The following is a 23588-nucleotide window of genomic DNA, read 5'->3' on the forward strand; positions in this document are numbered from 1 at the left end:
TCAGCACTCTTGGCTTCGCCTCTGAGCATCCTGCCACGGCCTTGCTGCCGCCACCCCGTCTGCCACAGACTCGTCATAGGGTGGTGGGGCCTCTGGGTGGGCCCCATCTTCATCCTGAAATTCAACGCCCATCTCAGTGTACGGAGGTGGAGGAGCACCCGAGGTCTCTTGCTCTGTGTGACAGGCTCGCTTGTCAGCAGCAAGACTCTCTTCGTAAGCTGGAGGGTAAAAACCTGGTCTGGGGGACAAAATGCCACAGACATTCGCGTGTTATTTAAGTAGGTCGTGCCAAGGAGGCATATGTCCGCCTCTCCCAAATCCCACTGTGTGAAGCCAAACTGTTAGAAAACATTGATTCTGAAACAGATGTTCTTCCTCCCTGGCACCCCAGGTTTTTTTTTTTTTTAATGTGCTGCTCTTCCAGCAAAACCCTCTTTATCAGCCATGGGATGTATGCCTCTATAGTCATACTTTCCCCAGTGGGTTATTCCACATTATCCCCTCTCTCTTACTCATTGGAACCCAGAAATTTCAGTGGGAGATCCTTAGCAGGGGTATGGGACAGGCCTTGACTCTGGAATGTCTCTCTAACCAGTTATTTAGTTCATTCACATCCTTGTCCCCATTCACACACGTCGTCTTCTAGTCAGCTGTACTCATGGTCTCAGAGCCTCACAGCCAACAAATAATGAATGAAAACCAGCTCCATGAAGATTCCTAAACAATATTAGATGCTTCTCTTCCCTATTATTCAAATTTCAAGTATTTTTGCCCTGCCCCATTTCCATGCACACACACAAAATACTGATTTCTCAACTATTCGAAGTGACAACTTTATGTAGATTTCAGTAGTGGCCCTTTCCATGCCAACAGGCCGATGGCTAAAGGAGCCTTTCATGCAGGAGTTGATGTACTCATCAGTAATCTTGCCCAACGTTGCTAATTGCTAAATCCTCTGGCTTCTCCATCATGAATGGGATAGGGGGTGGCACAGACGTGAAGAAGAGTGAGGGTGAGCTTGATTGAGCTGTGTGATTATAGAGTGAATCCTTCCAGTGCCTGCAGGGAGTGTTTGTGGTGCGTAACCACAACAGAACAAGGACTGCCATTTGCAGCCACAGCTCCGTTCCAAACGTTACCAGGCCCAAAGCCAAGGAACTGAAGGAGCCATCTACTGTACAGCATAAATCTCAGCCTTCACTCAGAATAGCCAAGGCCGTGTCATGGGGCACATGCATAAAAGCATTGAAGACACCAAGGTGAGCTGTTCCCTGGACTGATTTGAGAGGCTCCAGGATGACTGCCGCCTGCCCCACATCCCTTCTCCCAACCCCCGCCCTCCCCTCACCACTTCACAGTCCCAGTGTCCTGAGTTCCACCTTTGCAGACCCCTTTGCTTTGAAGTCTCATTCTAGGTACCCCTTTCAAATGAAGATACTTCTGAGAAGTATGACTTACCATTTACTGACCCCCTAGCCATGCTAAGTGGGCTGGGCATCTAGAGACGCACCGGAAAGAGGCAGTAAAACGAGGGTGTTGTGACACCATCGTTTAGTGTTTCAGGACAATAGTATGCCTGTGCTTAAAAATTTAACCTACATCTTTAAGGCAATTGGTTACTCTTATCAAGATTCACATTATGGAGGCAATCATATAACATTTATACCAAAGGAAAAAAAAGAAAACATCACTCTAGAAGCATCTTCTGCAGTCACTTCACCTTTAATATTTTTTTACCAAATCCAAAGACTTTGCAGTTAGTATAATAACATTGGAAATAGATTTTGGTCATTGTAGTTTAGTATCTTATTAGTAAAAAATATAGTATCATGTATCATAGCATCATGTCAAAAATCAATTGTCATGGCTAATCACTCATATTCAAGATACATGGAGTAGCTAAAATATTTTAGACGAAGAGGACAAAGAATTTATGGAGTTTTGCTTCCCTGGTGACTCAGATGGTAAAGAATCTGCCTTTAATGAGACAGACCTGGATTCAGACCCTGGGTCAGGAAGATCCCCCAGAGGAGGGCATGGCAATCCTCTCCAGTATTCTTGCCTGGAGAATTCCATGGACAGAGGACCCTGGCAGGCTAGAGTCCATGAGATGGCAAAGAGTCAGACACAACTGAAATGACTTAGCATGCACGCATGCAGCCTGTCTGTATCTTAAGAATGATGCCTGGGGTTTTATCCCTAATGATTCTGTGTTTAGCCAAAAATTAGGAAATTTTTGGTTGTCTGATACTAATTTTAGGTAAGGTTAATCAAAATTATTTTTTTGTTATAAAGTATAAGTGAAGTCACTCAGTTGTGTCCGACTCTTAGCAAGCCCATGGACTGTAACCTACCAGGCTCTTCCATCTATGGGATTTTCCAGGCAAGAATATTGGAGTGGGTTGCCATTTCCTTCTCCAGGAGATCTTCCCAACCCAGGGATTGAACCTGGGTCTCCCGCATTGTAGGCAGATGCTTTACTGTCTGAGTCACCAGGGAAGTACCACTTTAGCTATTTTAAGTGTACAGTTTAATGGCATTAAATACATTCACATTGTTTTATAACCATCACCATTATTCATCTTCAGAACTTTTCCACCATCCTGAACTCAAACTCTGTACTCATTCAACAGTAATTCTTCATTCCTTCCCTCCCTTGGTAACTGGTAATCACTGTTCTACATTTTGTCTATGAAATTTGACTGCTCTAGGTACCTCATATAAGTAGAATCACATAGTATTTGTTTTGGGGGCCTATTTCTGGCCAGTTTCACTTAGTATAATGTCTTTAAAGTTCATTCATGTTACAGCTGCATCAGTATTTCCTTTCTCTTCAAGGATGAATAATATTCCATCTTTTGTATGTACTGTATTTTGTTTATCCATTCATCCACTAGATGGATATATGGGTTGTTTCCACCTTTTCACTATCATGAAGAATGCTCCTGTGAACACTGATATATAAGTATCTGTTCAAAGCCCTGTTTTCACTTCTTTTGTCTGTATACCCAGAAGTGGAATTGCTAGATCAAATGGTGATTCTATGTTTAACGTTTTGAGGCTCCTTCATACCATTTTCCAGAGCAGCTACACTATTTTACATTCCCACCAGCAGTGCACACGCGTTCCAATTTCTCCACATCCTTGCTAACCCCATGGGACTTGTAAGTTGCTCCCCAGTAGATTAAAAGTCATTGACCTTTTCCAGAACTCAGCCACACCACAGCCCTCCCCAGTCCTCAGGCTTCTGAGCACATACCTGTCCACTGTGGCCAGGGGCAGGGCCCCCTGAGCATGGTACTGTCCAAGCACACGGTTGAAAACCCCTTTGCTTTCACTGGCCTGGTGGTAGGTGCTCCAGAAAATTCCACTCAGAAGGATCACAAACCCCAGAGGCAGAAGCAAGTAGGCCAGGGTCAAGTTCCCCTGGCAGTTGAACAGGGAGGCTGAGGAAATGAAGAAGGCCCCCAGGCAGATCATCAGGAAGCCCGTCAGGAGGGCAAAGGCACAGAGAACTAGACAGGTTCTGTTCTGCATCCCTGATCCTTTGGAACCCAGGTCCCTGACCCTGCCACCCCCCTCCTTCCCCTGCTCAGAGAGAACGCTCTCATTAGCCAGCTCACAGCTTTATATGCTCTGGACCAACTGGCCTTTGGACAATTAAATGAAGCAGGCTCTTAGAAGCTATTCATTAACCATTGAAAGTAACTCTAATATCCTTGGACGATTAACCTAAAAACACAGCCTGTGTCCTGCAGAAATGGGTGTCCTGCAGGCACAGCTGTCTTGTTCTTCTGAGCTGGATGGGACCCTAGGCTGACCCCAGTTATTTGAAAGAAAGTCTCTTATCCTTTGATTAAAAAGGTCTCTTGATCTCCAGGGCAGGTGATTCCAAATGAATGCTAGAGAAATTAGCTTTCCTTGTTGAACTACTTTCTTTGTGATTTGGCAGGTAGTCCTTTCCTAATTGCTTCTTCCTTTTTCTATCCTAAAAAGATATTTTTAAAGGCTTTTATCATATTTGTCTTGCTTCTCTCAATAAATCTCTCTTTATTGACCTCACAATATGATGTTGGAAAGATTCCCAAAAAAAGCCCAGGGGTGAACTCCCTGATTCAAAGAGGGGTGTCAGCAGGAGAGGGAAAAGAGTGCTGGCAAGGATTGTAATAGACAGAGCTTCAGGAATGCGAGGGAATTTCTGAGGGTGGTTGTCAGTGGTAGTGATCTGGTGACTTCTGCTTTGATTCTGTGTCTTTCCCATTTTGGGGGCCCAAATGTTGAAACCCTAGGTCATTTTTATGTAATATATAGGTGTTAGATAAAATTATTTTGCTTACTGTTCAGCTATCGGCCACCATACTTTGCTCACTGGAAATATTTAAACCAAATCTCACCCTTCCTCCTCTCAAAAAGGCCACTGATATTTGAAAAAAGTCCCCTAAACATTTGTAGCATGTTTCCACCTCCATGCAAAACAGCTCCGTATAAGAAGTGCTGCCTGTTCAATCCTTACTCCCTGTCCCCCCTCCACTATGAATCTTAGGGTTTCACAGAGTGCATTAACATATTAAAGGCTCTGAAAAGTCCTGCATTTTTTTCTCTCATAAAATAAATATTAAATGAAATTTGTTTTGGTAGATGCTACTAAGGAACTTCCCAGGTGGCACAAGTGGTAAAGAATCTGCCTGCCAATGCAGGAGATCTAGGTTCGAACCCTGGGTCGGGAAGATCCCCTGGAGAAGGAAATGGCAACCCACTCCAGTATTCTTGCCTGGAGAATCCTATGGACAGAGGAGCCTGGTGGGCTGCAGTGCATGGGGTCTCAAAGAGTCGGACATGACTGAAGTGACTTAGCACAGCACAGATACTACTAAAAATCATTCCCTTCCTCTCCCCTGTACCATTGCTCTATGAAGCATTGCCTTAAAAAATCTTTCTGGAACCAGTCTTCTGTTTTCTATCTAGAATTTGTTTCTTCTGTCTTGTCTGTCTTTGGTTTGGATGGTGGTGGTGGTAGTTTAATCACTAAGTCATGTCTGGCTCTTGTGACCCCATGGACTGTAGTCCTATGCCAGATCTGGTTCAGGCTGTGATTCCTTTCTTTTTAACTTGGTGCTCTGGCATATCCCTGGGCTTCCCTGATAGCTCGGTTGGTAAAGAATCCACCTGCAATGCAGGAGACCCTGGTTTGGTTCCTGGGTTGGAAAGATCCACTGGAGAGGGGATAGGCTACCCACTCTAGTATTCTTGGGTTTCCTTTGTGGTTCAGCTGGTAATGAATCTATCTGCAATGCAGGAGACCTGGGTTATATTCCTGGATTGGGAAGATCCCCTAGAGAAGAGAAAGACAACCCACTCCAATATTCTGACCTGGAGAATATAGTCTATGGGGTTGCAAAGAGTCAGACCTGACTGAGCAACTTTCACTTTCACTTGGCATATTCCTGCCAAAAATCCTTCCCAGGGTGACTCTGGGTCACTTTTGTCCAAACAGATTCTCTTCAGTTCCTCTTTGATATTCCTCTACTCCACTACTGCATTATTATTATTTTCCATTACTTTCCCAATGGAAACAGTTCTTTGTGCAATGCCCTAGTGGAAGTTCCATGGATACCCTTTAGCCTCATAACCACTATCTCCTCAGCTCTACCTTCATTTGTGGGCTAGGGGAGAGAGAGAGGTTCCTGGATAAAAAATGATACACGGTCTGTCCTCATTTCACCTCCTAACCTCTATCTCTGTTAGCTTCAATCCTTGTCCTCAACTAACTTTCATCTTCTGGTCTTGATTTTATCCTTATAATCTTAAAGCAACTCCTCCCTTCTTTTCCAATTTTTTGTTATATTCAAAATTGTAATCAAATATATGTTTCTTTCCACTATCTAACATTGCCAGTATAGTCATTATTAGCATAGAGAATGTTGTCCACCTCTCAAGGTGCAATTCTTGAGCACCTTCAGTTAAACTTAAAGAGGAATTCTTAGATCCAATTGGTCTTGAGCTTGACAGATTTCTAATATGACCCCCAAAGATCCCTCCCTCCTGGGATCCATGTCCTCTTGAGTGTGGGCTGGACATAATGACCTGACTCCAACCAAGAGAATATGGCAAAGGTGATGGGATGGCCCTTCTGAGATTAGGTTACAAAAGACAGTGACTTCTCTCTTGCTAGCAGACTCTCTCTATTGCCCTTGTGGCTTGTACTCTTTGAGGAAGAAAGTCACTATATTGGAGAGGGCCGTATGAGAAGGCAGCTTCTGGCTGACAGTCAGTGAAGAGCTGAGGCCTTGAGTTACCCCAGCCAGGGAGGAACTGCAGCCTGCAAATGACATGAAAGACTTGCCCAGTTGAGCAGGGAGGTGACGAGACCCTAAGCAACACTTTGATTGAGAGACTTTGAAGCCGAAGACCCAACTAAGTCGTGGCCAAATTCCAGACCCACAGAAACTGTGAGATGATTAAGCATGTGTTGTTTTAAGCTGCTAAGTTTTGGGGCAACTTGTTAGGCAGCAGTAGGCAATGAACTGTAGGTAAACAGTTTGTTAGTACTTGGAGACCAGAGGAGATGATCAGAGTTAAATGTTTACCCAGCATGGAGCACATAGCAAGCGCCCTGTCAAAGTCAGCTACAGTCATCCTCACTATGATTGTTATTACCATCACGGCTGTAATTCCAAGAAGCTGGAAAAGATCCAGGGTTTTCAACTAAAAGTTCTGCACTAGGAGCAGAGTCCCAAGAACAGGTAAATGGCAGTGCTTCCGAGCTATAATCAGGTATTAGAGTAAGGAGTGGAGAAGGCAATGGCACCCCACTCCAGTACTCTTGCCTGGAAAATCCCATGGACGGAGGAGCCTGGGAGGCTGCAGTCCATGGGGTTGCTAAGAGTCAGACGTGACTGAGCGACTTCACTTTCACTTTTCACTTTCATGCATTGGAGAAGGAAATAGAACCCACTCCAGTGTTCTTGCCTGGAGAATCCCAGGGACGGCGGAGCCTGGTGGGCTGCCGTCTCTGGGGTTGCACAGAGTCGGATACAACTGAAGCGACTTAGCAGCAGCAGCAGCAGAGTAAAGAAGGATTGCCTTCTCTTTGAGAACTTCCCACCCACAGGGTTGGGCTTCTTTGTTTCAAACCAAAACCTGAGGATGAATCAGACTAGGCATTATGAAAAGTCAGGCCTAGTTCTTGTGGTCGCATGAATATTTGAGCAAGGACATTTTCTCTCCTCCAGTTCCAATAAAGGTTTACTAGTGCCTTCTAGTTTATCAATAGTTCCTTTCTCTCCCAAATCCTTTAAGGAGGTGTCTGTCATTTCAGAGCAGTGTTTTTTGTTGTGGTGGTTGGTTTTTGGCTTGTTTTGGTGAGAAACTGAATAGGAAAGAGCAAGATTCAGCAAGATTCAGGAATGGTGGAAGGTCTTAGTTATTTTGCATAAAATTTATATAAATTCAAGAGTGAGTTCCTGGACTCAGAATACTTGAGTTTATTGAGGATGAGGTGGAGGCCCAAGGAGAAAGTATGAGAGAATCTGTAGTATATGAAGAGAATAGATTAGAAAAACCAACATAGAAATATGAAGTATTTCTGAGAACTGTGTATCTCCTTCATGGTACTTGAGACATACTAGTTAAGGATTTATGTTGAAGCTATTTGGGCATATTACGTTTATTATAATTAAATATATAAATTATTAAATAATTACTTATTGTAGATATTCTGCCTAGTTCTCAACTGCACACATCACTGTTCTATGAGTGTCTCCTTGGATGCCTCAAAAGTGACCATGGATAACTAAAACCAGTGATTTGTAGTGTTAAACAATCCTAACTGCTGTGGTTTCGCTCTTCTCTGGGCTGTGGTTTCGCTCTTCTCTCCTCATAATCACTCACAGTGGAAACATTTTTTAAAAGTGAAAAATGAAAGTAGATGTGTGCTTGCTTCTGTGACAATGAAGTGGCACAAACACCGAGAGAAAGCCTCCTGGTCTGCGTCAGCCTCGAAGGGGTGGACAGCCCAGCAGAAGAACAGTTGTGATGATAGGAAAAAAAGCAGACCAAATCCTCTGAACCTGGAAAAAATGAAAAAAATCCAATAAAGAGTCCAACACCAGAAACATCCCCTGAAAGAGCCAACTTTGGGAGACCCGTGGGCCTCTGGCTGGGCTTCCCTGGGCTCAGCCCTGCCTTCTGGGCCTGCCTTCACTCCCAGGGCATCTTTCCTGTGCTTGCCCACCTTGCCACCTGCCCAGCACTGAGTGCGAGAGGAAGGAGCCAGTGATACTCCTTTTAAGGCAGAGAATCCTACAGGGCAAGAGATGTGTGACTCACCTAAGTTCATATAGTGAGCATGGGATTGATGAGAAAATGCATACTCCAGGAGGGGTATGGACAGAGACCTGTAACAAATGTTCTGGGACCCAGTGGAAGCCAAGACCCGACACCCATCCTGATTCCCACCCCCTCCACAAGAGATTCACCTAAACAGTGATGTCTCCCTTCTAAGCTAGTTTATTTATCATTATCATTCATTAAAATTCACCAATTAGCAGCAGTGCCTGACCTGAGAGCAGGCAGTGCTGTGTTATTTGGTTGACAGCCAGACTAGTTTAAAACATAATCACACTTTCAACATTCTGTTCCTTTGAGCACGGCTGACCCACCAGCGCTGTTCTGAACATCGAGTGCAGCCGAGTTCCAAGTGCTGTCCTGCCTTCTACGTCAGAGCCCCAGAAACCTCACCCTTCTTTCAAACTCTCCCGTGTAAGAGGCCTTGGAACTTCAAACAACCCTCTGCATTCCAGTCTTCGTTTCCTGGACACATGGGCCAGCACCCTTCCCTTGAAAGCAGGCAAAGCATGTTGCTCTGGATGAGAAGTGGATGGGGACTTTGGAAGGAAGCTAATGGTGTGTAGAAGTTGTTGTATAGGAGGGGCATGGGGCCAAGAGCTGGGGCAGAGTGGCCAGATTTCCTAAGGTCACTTGGGTTTAGGAAGTGAAGTTCTATGGCTAGTTAGGAAGGTGAGTTGTCTGTGTGGCGAGCGATGTCACCCGGTCTGGTTTCACGGTGGTGATCACTGAGTGATCTCTGGATTAGCCTTTCACACTTGTGGGTTCACTGGGCACTGGCCACTTCCTCCTCCTGCTCCTTGTTTTCTTTGCTTTTGATCCTTTCCCCCCAGCCTCACTCTTTCCCCCCTCACTCACTCAGGAAGATTTAAATAAAGGCATGAAAGGTTGGCAGAAGACAAACTGCAGCAAATGGGTGGCATTGCAGGGTAAGGAGGTATGAGACCAGCACACTAGACTCGGACTCCCTCTGGAGTGAACCTAGTGAGTCTCCAGGGCAGAGAACTCAGCAATGCAGAAAAGGGTGAGGCACAGGAGGCACTCGACCGGAGCATACAACTTCTGAGGCCACCAAAAAACTTAGTAATCAAGATAAATCAAACTTTCAAACAATGTTTAAAAAAAAATCAAATTAGCAAATATGGCTTATGGGCTGCTCCCTCTGTAAGTAAAGGTTTGGTGAGGAAATCAGGTTCTATCTATGGATCAAACAAGACAAATTCTATTCTAAAGAGAGCTTAACTTTAATTTAATCCAGAAACAAGCCAGAAGAGATTTCATTTCTTTATGGATCCTTGGAAAACTGAACAGGGACCATACTTCTGTGGCCAGTTTGGATGGGAGCAGAAGCCTCAAGCCAGGGTAGCTTTGACTGCCTAAATTATATCAGTTAGTGTGATGGCCAGTGACTTGTAAATATGAAGTGGGTTCTGTGTCCCACCTCATGAAATTTTCTTTAATATTGATATTCAATTTCCCACCTCCCTGGTTTTTAATACTCTTGGATAACTTAAATGATAGTGTGATTATATGATCCTCAAAGATTTGATAAGAACACACCCATAAAACCACTAGTTCTAAGATATTCTTTTCCCTTTTTTATATCTTGTAGTTTTTTTTTAATTGAATGTCAGATGTTGTATATATGACAGTAGAGATTAAGAGAAGTAACATACTGTACCTCAAAATGGAACACCTCCTTCTGTGCTCACCTATCAGTGAAATGGATCAACTGAGTCTAGTCAAGATGTGAGCTGAGTTTGGATTTCATTGTCACTATGGTTCCCTTCAGCACACCGATGCTGCTGCTGCTAAATCACTTCAGTCATGTCCGACTCTGTGCGACCCCATAGATGGCAGGCCACCAGGCTCCCCCGTCCCTGGGATTCTCCAGGAGTGGGTTGCAATTTCCTTCTCCAATGCATGAAAGTGAAAAGTGAAAGTGAAGTCGTTCAATCGTGTCTGACTCTTAGCGACCCCATGGACTGCAGCCTACCAGGCTCCTCTGCCCATGGGATTTTCCAGTCAAGAGTACTGGAGTGGGCTGCCATTGCCTTCTCCCCTTCAGCACACTGCTGCTGCTGCTGCTAAGTTGCTTCAGTTGTGTCCGACTCTGTGCGACCCCATAGACGGCAGCCTACAGGCTTCCCCGTCCCTGGGATTCTCCAGCACACTACTATTCTCCAATTCCTCTTGTGTTAACTAGTGCTTGGATTGAGGGTTGGGTTGCTTGAGGACTTTTGTTTTTTCAGTGTTCCTCCTCTGCTCTCAACTGTAGAGCTTCACTGTGTGCCCTCAAGGAGTCTTCACACTCGCCCATTCCTTCAGCACTAGGGTACTGTTGCCTGTGACTTGTGCTTGCTAGCTGGATGGTGGGGTCAGAGGCTTTCTCTGTTATCCTGTCCACCTTAGTCTTAGGTAGGCTCTGTGGTCCTGGGTCTTGGGGGTGAAGGCTTTTGCAGTGGTCCCACCCTTTGTTCAATATGGTATGTGTGTGCTCAGTCATGTCCGACTCTTTGTGACCCCATGGACTGTAGCCCACCAGGCTCTTCTGTCCATGGGATTCTCCAGGCAAGAATACTGGAGTGGGTTTTCATGCCCTCCTCCAGGGGATCTTCCCGATTCAAGGATTAAACCCATGTCTCATGTGTCTCCAACATTAGTCTCCTCTCAAGATCTGGCCTCAGGATGGCTTCCTGACCCTCCTCTAGAGGTAGAGGGTTTTTTCTTTTTACTGACCCCAGCTACATGGGGTCACCTCTGTTCTGGCGGTGGGGTGGGGCAGGGGATGGTTGCTGCCCTTCTCTCTCCAAGCTGCTGTTTAACAAAGTTTAGGTGGCATTTTGACATTCATGCAGCAGCTTGGCGATGGTCCACAGAAGAGAACCTAGAAAAGTAGGTGCGACCTCCCTTTCACCTGCACCTCCCAGTGCTTCTGTTCTCTCAAGTCAGCCCACATTTGACATTAAACAGTTCACTAAAAACATTAACTGGATCCTTTATACTGGCTTACGTGACACTCCACATCTCTTATTCCTGGGCTGTATCACAGGTTAGCCAGACTTTATGCCCAGCTTCCTTTGGGGGTTCCCGCTCTTCCTTTGATTTCACGCTCTTTCCCCTCTAACTTCAGCCCTTCAATGGATTCAAGAAAAGTTATTATTTGCAGGTTTTCAGACATTTTCTTGGTGGGAGAGTGAGAACAAAGGTTTTCCCAGCTATCTACATTCTAGGCAGAAGCAGAACATTTTCGGCACAGTGTTTTTAAGTGGGTCAACTGTGATTACTCTTTCAAGCTTTTGTAGGGATTAGTATAGGGCTATCTCCTTTTCTTGAATCAATTTTTATAATGTACACTTTCCTAGGAAACACATTGACCCCATGGACTGCATCCCACCAGACTCCTCTATCCATGGGATTCTCCAGGAAAGAGTACTGGAGTGTGTAGCTATGCCCCTCTCCAGGGGATCTTCCCCACACCACAGGCAAATTCCTTACCATCTGAGCCACCAGGGAAGCCCAGTATCTATATATAGTTTGAAATTACATCACTTATAATTTTAAAGTCTCCTCTGATTCTGTAGGCATGTCACCGTTCCAATCCTTTACCATTGTTGTTTCTGTCTTTACACTTTCTCCTTGATGAGACAAGTCAAAGCCATTTTACTAGTCTTTTTTCAAAGCTACTTATTCATGTACTGATCTTTCCCAAGAGCCAACACATTTGGTTTTAGGTCTTTTCAAAAAGGACTCTGTCTTGCTTTGTCAGTTATTTTTTTCTTTTTAAAATTTTTATTGGAGTATAGCTGCTTTGTTTTGTAAGTTTTATATGTCACAATTTTCTGCTGTTATCAAAAGATCTTTATTGTACTTTAAAAGCATTCTTTGTCATTCTTTTATCTTCAGTAAATTAGGCCTTTACTTTTTTATTATTTATCTTAGTTTTATATTTCCTCAGTTGCTGCTCTTTAAAATATGCTCTTTAGTCTACTTTTTAAAAAAATTTTATTTTATTTAACTTTACAATATTGTATTGGTTTTGCCATATATCAAAATGAATCCGCCACAGGTATACATGTGTTCCCCATCCTGAATCCTCCTCCCTCCTCCCTCCCCATACCATCCCTCTGGGTCGTCCCAGTGCACCAGCCCCAAGCATCCAGTATCATGCATCGAACCTGGACTGGCGACTCATTTCATATATGATATTATACATATTTCAATGCCATTTTCCCAAATCATCCCACCCTCACCCTCTCCCACAGAGTCCAAAAGACTGTTCTATACATCAGTGTCTCTTTTGCTGTCTCATATACAGGGTTATTGTTACCATCTTTCTAAATTCCATATATATGCGTTAGTATACTGTATTGGTGTTTTTCTTTCTGGCTTACTTCACTCTGTATAATAGGCTCCAGTTTTTTGTCACTTTTTGTAGTGTCTTCCATTGAACGCTTAGATGATTTATTTACCATCTTTATTGCTTTCTAATCAGTATAATTAAGGCTATACATTTTTTCTTGTGTGTCACTTTGGCCTTAGTCCCACAAGTTTTTATATACCATGATCATATTGTCCCTCATTTCCAAATAACAAGTAATTTAATCTAACATAAAAATGAGCAAAATATGTAAACATAAATGATAGACAAATAAATGAAAAATATAACTTAAATAATGAAAAAAATGTTCAACCTTATTTATAATAAGAAAAAGTAAAGTATAATTTCTCACTTGTTTGGTAAGTCTCAAAGTTAGACAACACATTCTGTTGATAAGGCTTGGGAAAAGACATTCTCGTATGTTACTGGTGGGAACACAAAATCTAACAAAATTACATTTGTATTTTTCTTCTGACCCAGAAATCACGCTTCTGGCAATTCATTCCAAAGATACTCTGGCAAAAACTCAAAAGTTTAAATGCTTGGATCTGCTTATTCCAGCAGTACTGTTTGTAATTACATAAGACTGGAACCACCCAATTGACTATGAATAATGGTTAGGTAAAAAACTAAGGTACATCCACATAACACGATGTCATACAATTGTAAAGGAATGAGTGATATCTTTATGTTATTATAGAATGTTATCCAGGATATTTTAATAAGATAAAAAGTCAAAGTAAGTAACAGAGTTTAGAGTATAAAAAGATAGTCAAAGTAAACAATAGAGTTTAGAGTATAAAAAAAGGAGTGGTTGATAACCATGATGGTAGATACATGCCATTATAAATTTCTCTAAATCGGTAGTATGTACAACATCAGGACTGAATCCAAATATAAGCTGGGCTGTAGATGATAATAATCCATCACTATAGGTTCAGTAGTTGCGAGGTCTGATAATGGAGGAGGCTCTGTTGTGAGGGCAGCAAGGGACATACATGGGAAATCTCTTCCCTTCAATCTCATTGTGAACCTAGAATTGTTCTAAAAAATAAAGTCTATTAAATAAATAAAGTCATTTTTATAAAAGAACAGGATAAAACTATATATGCATAAATGCCTATATATTTTAAAAAAGAAACACTCAAAAGTATCAAACAAAATTAATTTTTTAAAATGTTTACCTTTAGGCAGAGGGAGGTAACAGCATGGGAGAGATAAGATTGGAAGATAGACTGGTCTGAATGTGCCTTTTAAAAACAGTTTTGAAGGTTTCCAAGTGGCTCAGTGGTAAAGAATCTGCCTGCAATGCAGGAGACACAGGTTCGGTCCCTGGGTCAGGAAGATCCCCTGGCAAAAGAAATGGCAACCCGCTCCAGTATTCTTGCCTGGAAAATCCCATGGACAGAGGAGGCTGGTGTGCTATAGTCCATGGGGTTGCGAAGAGTCTGACATGACTTAGCAACTAAACAACAACCAGGAGAAAATCAATCCAGTCCCACATATTCACATCTGATGTTATTTACAGGAAGATCATACACATTTAAAACACTAGTAGGACAGTCACTTCTGGAAGTGCTAACAACTTTCTAAGCAATATAAGTCATCAAGAATAAAAGCAGGTTTGACTTCATAAAAACGTAAAACATCTGCACATTTGGAAAACACCTTAAACAGACTATTAATGCAAATTAATGAAAGATACTGAGAAAAAAATAAAAATAGTTTTGACATTGGAACTATCTACATGCTTTACATAATTAAAATAAAATTAAAACTAAAAGACACGGAAATCCCCAAATACTGATTTCAACTAACCCAAAAGATGGGACAACCTGAAACCCAAAGTTTCAAAAACTGAAATGAATTGAAACAAACAAATTACATAAAAACCCTTGAGTTAATGTTTCTTCAGTTCTGAAAAATAATCTTCTCTGACTTTGAATGGCCTTCCATCTACTGCCTTTGTTCCTTCCATTACAAAACTCTCTAGACAGATGTAGTAGCTTCTGGAAATTCTTTATATCTTTGTCCTGTTTTGAAAGAGTTCCTCAGCTGAATGTTGCAGCTCATTAAAATAATATTCATCTGTGCCCATGTCTGGCCAGGCCACTCCAGATGGCTGTTTTCTTGCCCTCTGTACATCCCCTGCCCGATCAGTGCCTGTTTCACCTACGCCCTACTCACAGGACTGAACTGCCTACCTGCCCCAGGCCCCAGCTGATGGTTGTTCTTATCAAAGAGGCAGTGAGGGGTGGCCCCTCTGCTGGTCTCCTTGGTAACTAATGAGCCCACCTGACATCAGTTCCCCTATCTTCGGCGATTTCTGCCCTGGAGTGCAGAAGGTCTCCATGTCCTACCCACCCTCAGCCGCACATGGTGAGGTGCTGCTCCAGGACTTTGCTGCAGACAAGTGAGTGCCCCCATCCATTAAACAATGTCTCTGTTGCTGACTCCAGGCGCTTTCTTAAAGCCGTGAAGCTGGGCGAGTGTAGGCCTTGTAGGCCTTCCAGGTGCAGCCCAACAAGTCATTTGGATATTCAGCCCAGTTTTAAGCATGGTGATTGTACGTTCAATAAGCCAGAAGTCTGGTTATTTCTCTCACCAGCCTGCTTTTCTATTTTATGGCTGCAGTAATCATTATAGTGAATGAAAGTTCTGATCAAAGAGCCAGCTTCTAGGGTGTGCAGAATAAAATACTGCCTCTGTACAGGTAGATTATCCTGCTGTGGGAGTCTCCTCAGCAGCTGAGGTCCGGGAACCTCTTTTATCGGAAGCATCTTGTGGTTTCTTGTCGCCTCTTTCTGCTCCAGTTCTTGTACGAATATAGTCATCAAGTTCCTCCCTATTTCTCCATCCAGAATCAGCTCTTCTGATGGGAGACCACCCAGGTTCACTGGTGGAAGCAGTTGTTGAGGTTGTTTTTAAAAGAATTGATTCACTTACTTACGGCTGCACTAGGTCTTTGTTGCCCCATGCAGGCTTTTCCTAGTTGGGGCTCACGCTTTGTTCCAGTGTGTGGGTTTCTCGTTGCAGTGGCCTCTCCTTGCAGAGCACAGGCTCTGGGATGCACGTGTCAGTGGTTGTGGCACTCTGACTTAGTTGTCCCGTGGCACGTGGACTCTTCCCAGACCAGGGATCGAACCTGTGTCCCCTGCTCTGACAGGTGGACTTTTAACTGCTGGACCACCAGGGGAGTCGAATTGTTGAGGTTTTAACAGAGGAGCAGATATGTTATTGCCAGAACTTCAGTATATGAAGGACATGGTGGATTGTGATAAGCCCATCAGTTGATAATGCCATCTTTTAATATATTGACCAGATAATTGACAAAGCCCCTCCCTACCCTGTACTGTTAACCCTGAGCTTGAAGTTCCTTTAGAAGGTTAGTGTACAAAATGGCTGGTATCTTAGCAGTGTTCTTCTGCTGGCTTTCCAACCCCCACCCCGCCCCCACCCGGCCCGCCCCACTCCACCTCCGCTTTTATTGTTCTTTCAATCCAATTCTTCATTCTCTTTTCCAGGGTATCTTCATATTTTCTAATCTTTGATTGTAACTTTTCTTGACTGGCATTTAGATGGAATTTGGCGGGGGAAGGAAAAGCATACAGATGTGCTCAGCCTGTCAGTTTATCCTCATATCTTTTCTGACTGTATGAGGACATGAGTGGATATTATTTACAAAATTAGGATCACACTATTTATGTAATATTGTATTTTGCTTTTTTTTCCCCATGAGAACAACAACACACGTTGAAAATGTTATTCTGAATGAATGAGCCTTCCTAGTTCATCATACTGGATAATATACACTAATTTCCTTCTATTTCTTTGCCACTAAATCATAAGGTCCTTGAGGAAAGAGAAACATGTCAGCTTTTTAGATCCTTAAGACTAAATGAAATATCTGGCATGTAGCAATTCATCAGCATTCCTGATTCAATTTGATTTTTTTTTTTTCATTGAACAGGTGAGAACAAAGGGCAGCAGGTAGAGAGGGAACACAGAGAGGGAGCTTAATTTGGGAACAGAGAACACTGAATGGGTGTGCTTCTGTGTTTTATTTGATTTCCCCTCTCCTCCATTTCTGTGCTATTACAGAAGTTGATCTTTGTGCAGCCACTATGGAAAATAGTATGGATATTTCTCAAAAGATTAAAAATAGAACAACCATATCCAGCTATTCCATTTCTGGGAATATATCCAAAGGGAAAAAACCCACTAATTTGAAAAAAATACATACATTCCTAGGCTCACTGTGGCATCGATTACTATAGCCAAGATATGCAAACAACCTAAGTGACCACTGGTGGATGAATGAATTAAAAAAATGTGATATATGCACACAGACGGTGGACTATTACTCGGCCATAAAAAGGGAAAAGGAAAAAAGGAAATCTTGCCATTTATGACAACATGAATGGAACTTGAGGGTATTATGCTAAGTAAAATACATCGGGCAGGGAAAGATAAATACTGTGTGATATCACTTGTATGTGGAATCTAAAAAAAGAAACAAAACCAACACCCAGATAGAGAACAGATAGGTAGTTATCAGAGGGGAAGGTTGGGGGGGGGTATAAAATGGTGAGTGGGTCTCTTCTATAGTGATGAATGGCAACTAGACTTATGTGTTGATCACTTTGTAACGTATACAACCCTTGGATTATTATGTTGTACTCCTGATACTAACATAGTGTTATATACCAATTTTACCTAAAAAAAAAAAAATTGATCCTTTTAGTTGGTTTGGGAAATATAGTAGAGATTTTCCTCCCTCTGACTAAAGCCTAGAAACAAGAACCTATCTCTAAAGAACAGTGTTTCTTTCAGCGCTTATCAAATAGGTATAAAATGCTTCAGAGGGGATGTGTTTCTAAGTTAGTGGTGTAGTAAGAAGTATAAAGATGGTGTTGATCTACCCAAGTTGCTATTCGCTGCCTCAGAAGGATGAGTCATTCTCTGTTTACGTTGAGACTGAGGTCATGTCCCCTCACAGCCAGGAGTGTAATCAAGTCGTGAAAATGTCACGGTAGGACCTGTAAACTCTCCTGGGATTGTGACATTCAGATTGTTAGAAATCTTTACTGAAGCATATTGGGAAGAATAGTTCACTATACTTGAGCAAGTGTTGGAAATTAAACCAAGAAGGCATAAGACAACATATTCAGAGGTTTTATCATCAAACCCAGAATTATTATTTTGAATTTTATAAGTATAATTGGGAGCCTCAAAAGCTGATGATTCCCATTTTCATCCAGAGTTTTTTTATTTCCCCTCTCGTTCCCTTTTTTCAGTGCATCTATTTATTTAATATGAGTCACTGGTGTCTAGCAAGCACATAAAGTTGAATCACTTATTAAAATGTTCCTCTCTGAATGAGAAGTTATATTTATACATAAATTATCATTTTTTCACATACCGTAGTTTCATAGATTTTTACAGATCAATAGGGACCCAAATTTATTTTTTGAAAGTTGAATGAAAGAAGATTGCTGGGAACAACTTGCTCCTGATGAGTGGAAGGGTAGCAGTGAACACCTTGGTGGGATTTTTTAATTAGTTGGTTCGGCTACATCAGGTCTTAGTTGTGGCACGTGGAATCTTTACTTGTGGCATGTGGGATCTAGTTCTGCAATCAGGGATTGAGTCTCGGCCCCCTGCACTGGGAGCACAGAGTCTTAGCCACGAGATCACCAGCGAAGTCCCAGTATCTTGGTTTAAACTGAAATATGTAGTTTCTCACATCCCACGGTCCAACGTGCAAAACACACCTAAAACAATTGTGATAACAATTTGCTGAGTACCACCATGTACCAGGTACCACTCATTTACCATTTCTGATTACTGCACAGTACCACAAGGTAAGTACGTACGCTCTAACTGAGGTCAGAGAATGCTGAGTTCTGAGGGCATCCGTGACCAAGGTCATTTACAGCCAGTTTGCAAACCCTAATGAGCTCTACATCCTATACTCCTCACAATGCCTCTCCTGACAGTTGAGTTTAAGTCTGGTGATTTTACTTGATTTACAATTGATATAATTACTGATTACTGCTTCTAATGGATTTTGCAAAAGTTCTAGACTCACAGTACTACCATTTACAAGTGTATCAGTCAGGATGGGCTAGGCTTTACTTTGTAGCAACCTCCAGAGCTCAGCGACTTTAAATAACATATTTCTTGTTCACTCACTATGGTCATCATAGATCAGCTGAGGCTCTGTTATAAGCTGACATTATCCTAGAGGAGTGAGGAACTATTCTCTAGAGCATGAACAGCCACAGTAGCAAAAAGAAAGATGACCTAAAGGGTCTTGCATTGGTGATTTAGTTTTGGCCCAGATGTGTCACCCATCACTTTACTTACAACTCATTGGTGGTAATTGGCCACATGTCCCCCCGACCATAAGGGACCAAGAATTGAGAACCTGCTGTAGATCCAGAAGACTCAAATAGCCAGAAATATTTGCTGAGTGGTAATAACTCTCACCAGGCATGCACCTAGTTGCTGAGGGGAACACAAAGAGTAAGCCATAGTCTTTGCTCTTAGAAAACTTACTGTGAGACATGCAAACAAGCCATCATAAGGCAAAGGAAAGTTAAGTGCCACACTAGTATAAGCATCACAGTAGAGGATCACGGAGGGAAAAATTACTAATTTTAAATGGCAAGGGTACAGAAGCCTTTGCAGAGAAGACTACAGGTGAGCTTTATAAGTTGAAGGATTTCAAAGCATTGAAGGAGAGAGGGAGAAAGGCATTCCAACTAAGGGAACTGCATGAAAGGGTTTGACATGTTCAGGCAAAGATGGGTAGACCAACAGGATAGGAGAGGCAGGTAGGTGAGATAAGCAAGGAAATAAAGACTGGAAAAGGCATTTTTGCACAAACCGTGGAAGTGTAAATGCCATGTAAGGAAACAGTGCGTTTATATTGGGGTTGCCACATTTTATCAGAACTATATTAGAGATGTTGTCTCAAATAAAGGAGCATCTTGGCATGTTTACCATTCTTAGAAGGATATGTTTTCATGCCAGCTAGAATAAAATAAGACTGTCAGAGCAGAAGGCCCAGTACATAACAGGTAGTCAATAAATATGAATGAATTAGTAGGAAGAAAGTTGAGGAAGACATTTTATGTTAAACTTTTGACAGTTTGTCAAATTCTGAGTCCCACACCTGATTTTTTTTTTTTTTTTAAGGAAGCAAGGGAGAAGGCAATGGCACCCCACTCCAGTACTCTTGCTTGGAAAATCCCATGGACGGAGGAGCCTGGTGGGCTACAGTGCATGGGGTCTCTAAGAGTCGGACATGACTGAGCGACTTCACTTTCATGCATTGGAGAAGGAAAGGGCAACCCACTCCAGTGTTCTTGCCTGGAGAATCCCAGGGACAGGGGAGCCTGGTGGGCTGCCGTCTATGGGGTCGCACAGAGTCGGAAACGACTGAAGCGACTTAGCAGCAGCAGCAAGAAAGCAAGAATAAAAATTCCTAAGTAAAGTTGTTTGGGTGAAGCCTCAGTCATCCAGTTTTCCATGTTTAATTACTCCTCTTTCTTCCTTCCCTTAGCCAGCAAATGTTAATCTTTTACCATTTCCTCTTAGGTTCAATTCTCCAGTTCTTTAACAAAATTTGTTCTTCTTTGAAATTTTTTTTTTAGGTCCTCTATGTGTCTCTTAAAGTTTCAGAGCCTGAAACACTGGACAAAACTTGCTAAATGAGAACCTGTCCCAATACTTGAGGTTATTTGCTGGAGCTTCAGGGGCAAAGGTTACCTCATGCTCCCTGCAGAGCCTGCAGTAAAAAGAGACTATACTAAAAAATATTTTTTTATTTTAAAAAGGAAACAGAACCCCTCAATTCTGCCTAGGGCTGTGAAAGAAGACTGAACTTTCTGGCAGCCAAGTTATCAGCCTTGGCTAGGATTTCACACCTTGTCAGAACAGGATGATCTAAAGGAACAGTATTAAAGTCGTGGGCGGAGCACAGCTGGAAGCTCGCTGTGTTTATTCTAAAACCTTTGCTCTGCCTCCTTATGTGGGGAGTGAAAAGAGGACCTGGAAAAAATATGAAGCACTGCCTTGCAAAGCATGTGTGGCACGCTGAGATTTGTGACAGCAAATCAATAAGTGAGGGAAGAAATGGACAAAGAGCAGAGCAGGGGGAGGCAACGTGGCAAATACCACGGGGGTCCTCGGTATTGAGGCCTGTGCTTCTCAAACTGCAAGTCCGTGTAATCACGGGAGGAGCCTGAGAACCTGCATGTTCTGATTCAGCAGGCCTGGGGTGGGGCTTGAAATCCTGCAGCTCTAGCAAGTTCCTGCATGATGCTGATATTGCTGGTCCCTGGACCCCTCTTTAAGCGGCAGAGGCTAGGTGACCGCTTTCCCTAATGGCCAGGTGTTTACAATATCTTGTGCTCAGGGTGAGTAACCCCTGCTTGGTTCCATGGGATGAATATATCAAGCAGCTGAAGCCAATTGTGATAATTCTATTCCTGTAAGCAGTGACTGGCTTGGGCCTAGTGGTGTGATGAATCTTGGCCAGTGAGATAAAAGGGAAGTCTTGTAGACGCTTTTGGGAAGGGCTACTTGGTCTAATGCAGAGACCCAAGGTTGAGACTTGGCACTTTCTGGCTTTGGATACTACAGTAATGTTGTGGTCTTTGAAGCTTCTGTGTTCAACTTACAAGTGGAAGGAGCAACCTCGCTGACTGCTAGGTCCTTTCCACCCACCTCTCCATGGGATCTGTCTCCTTTGTAGGTATCAACCTTCTCTGCTGCTGCTGCTCTAGTTGAGCCCTAACCAATGGATTTCCTCATGGTTCTATTTTGGACCCTCTTTTATTCCCATCATGTGTTCTCTGAATTAGACTTTTCAAACTGTGGCTAGTAACTCACTGTCAGGCCATTAAATCAATATAGACATTTTGACCAGCATGGGGGAAAGAACAGACAGCCACTGAACATAACACATAGCAAAGGTAAGAACTGTCCAGGGGAATTGCATGTGTGTGTATGATGTAAAATACATTTCTTATTTTAGATCCTCATTAAAAAAGTGCAAGGACCAAAGGTATACATGATCTCATTTATTTCTGTGACCCTCAAACCTCTATCTTTACTTGTCTATCCGTATCAGTTCCAAGCCCGTATCTTCAACTTTCTGCTTGACTTGTCCACTCAGAAAGCACAGAGCAATTCAGTCAAAGCTCAGCTCTCCATCATCAGTTTCAGGCCTCCCTCATCCTCACCCCACTGCCAGCTCCTGCTCCTGTGTTTCTTCCATCAGGAACAGACACGGCCATCTACCCACCTAGACAAAATGGAACCCTGGGAGTCATTCTTGGCCCTTCACACTCTGCATTCTCGGTCTCTAAGTTTTATTTTATTCCTATGTACTTTTGTTTTTATTTATTTATTTATTTTTAATTGAAGGATAATTGCTTTATAGCTTTCATCCCTGTTCTTTACATGCTACCATCCTGGTGCAAATTACTATCATCTCCCTCCTGGACAAGGGCCTTTGCTTCCTAACTCGCCTATCCACATCATCTCCTACCCTTTCTAATCCATTCCTCACTCTGCAGACAGAGGGATCTATTAACCATGTCACTTTCCTACTCAAATTGAAGGGTAAAGCCACAAGTCAGTCTAGCTTTTAAGTAGCTCCTTAACTGGTCCCTAAGCAGCTGCCCCATCTGGCCCTCATTGCTTCCCATCTGGCACTGCTCTCAGCATTTCATAGGTACCATACTGTCTGATGTTTGGGCCCCCAGAGATGCTTTTCTTTCCAGGAGCTCTCTTCTCCCCTCACCTCTTATTGTATCCAACCCTACCTCATTTGCTGAAGTCTCAGAAGGCTGTCACCTCCTTAGAAAGGCCTGCCTTGCTTGGCTCCCGAGTAAGATTCAGTCCTTCCAGCATGACACAGAGCACAACTGTAATTATTTACTTGTTCTAAGGTCTGTATTCCCCATGAAACTCGAAGCTCCATCAAGTTTTGCCCCTGCGCTTTTGACCTGCAGTGCCACGCCCAGGGTTTGGTGTGCAGCAGTGACTCAATCTTTCCTTTTTGAGTGGACTGAAGCGTCTGTGTTTAAGACATTTCTTTAAGTAATTTCCATGGTCAATTGCAGTGTTGCATCCTCAGAAAAACATCTGATTGCCTGAAAGTGCAACACTGCCTTGTGATGTATTCTGGGAGGTTTGGACTTCTTTAGTATTCCAAAGAAGGGCTATCAACTCCAACTGGAGTTCATCTAACAGAAGCATGTTCACCAGGATTCGGATTTTGCTGCTCACTTGATATTAAGTCGCTGGCTACTCAGATGCCTACAATGACTCATCCGACTCTGACTTCTCTGTCTCTCTAAAGATCAGAACACACATCCAGAGATGTGACCTAGTGACAGCGGAAGTAGCCTGATCCCCCTACCTCCTACTGCCTATCATTTTTCTGTCTCTTCTGCTCCTCTGCCAACCTCAGTCCTACAGAGAGGAGCCAGTGAGACCACCGACTCCTGATAACAGAGGCCTCGCTTGTTTCACCTTTCCTGCCCTTTGACATGGTACACGTCAAGATGTCCCGAGGGGATACTATAGTAATTCCTTTGGCCTCGCTTTGAAGTTGAAAATTAAAGTGAGTTTTCTCCAGTGACTTTAAGTAATATAGTTAAATATTACAGCGTGGTTGACCCCTGCCTCCCCACTTCTCTCCTTTGACGTGATTCTGACCAGCCTGCTGATCAGACGGACATGGGTGAGCTACAGAAGGGGGTTAGCAGGGAAAGGGACATGTTATACTTTAATAAAAACAACAAAAGAAGCCATTTCATGTTCCCAGGAAAGCTATCATGGG

The 23588-nt window shown here is 42.9% G+C and overlaps 1 protein-coding gene across 1 annotated transcript; it reads right to left on the bottom strand.

Annotated features, from left to right (window-relative positions):
- On the bottom strand, positions 1 to 3537 carry TMEM252 (transmembrane protein 252). Its single transcript, XM_055578268.1, has 2 exons — positions 3260 to 3537; positions 1 to 238 (listed from the first exon to the last, which is right to left on the bottom strand). Exons 1-2 carry the CDS (start codon positions 3535 to 3537, stop codon positions 1 to 3), a joined length of 516 nt encoding a protein of 171 aa, XP_055434243.1.
- Between the last annotated feature and the right edge of the window lie 20051 nt (positions 3538 to 23588).

Source organism: Bubalus kerabau, chromosome 4 (genome assembly GCF_029407905.1).
Source record: "Bubalus kerabau isolate K-KA32 ecotype Philippines breed swamp buffalo chromosome 4, PCC_UOA_SB_1v2, whole genome shotgun sequence".
In the NCBI taxonomy this organism is placed as follows: domain Eukaryota; kingdom Metazoa; phylum Chordata; class Mammalia; order Artiodactyla; family Bovidae; genus Bubalus; species Bubalus kerabau.

Excerpts from the sequence above, each read along its gene's own strand:
- TMEM252 (XM_055578268.1), bottom strand. The coding sequence starts at position 3,537 with ATGCAGAACAGAACCTGTCTAGTTCTCTGTGCCTTTGCCCTCCTGACG. Across the intron at positions 239-3,259 it reads CCCCTGGCCACAGTGGACAG|ACCAGGTTTTTACCCTCCAG; the intron begins GTATGTGCTCAG and ends TTTGTCCCCCAG.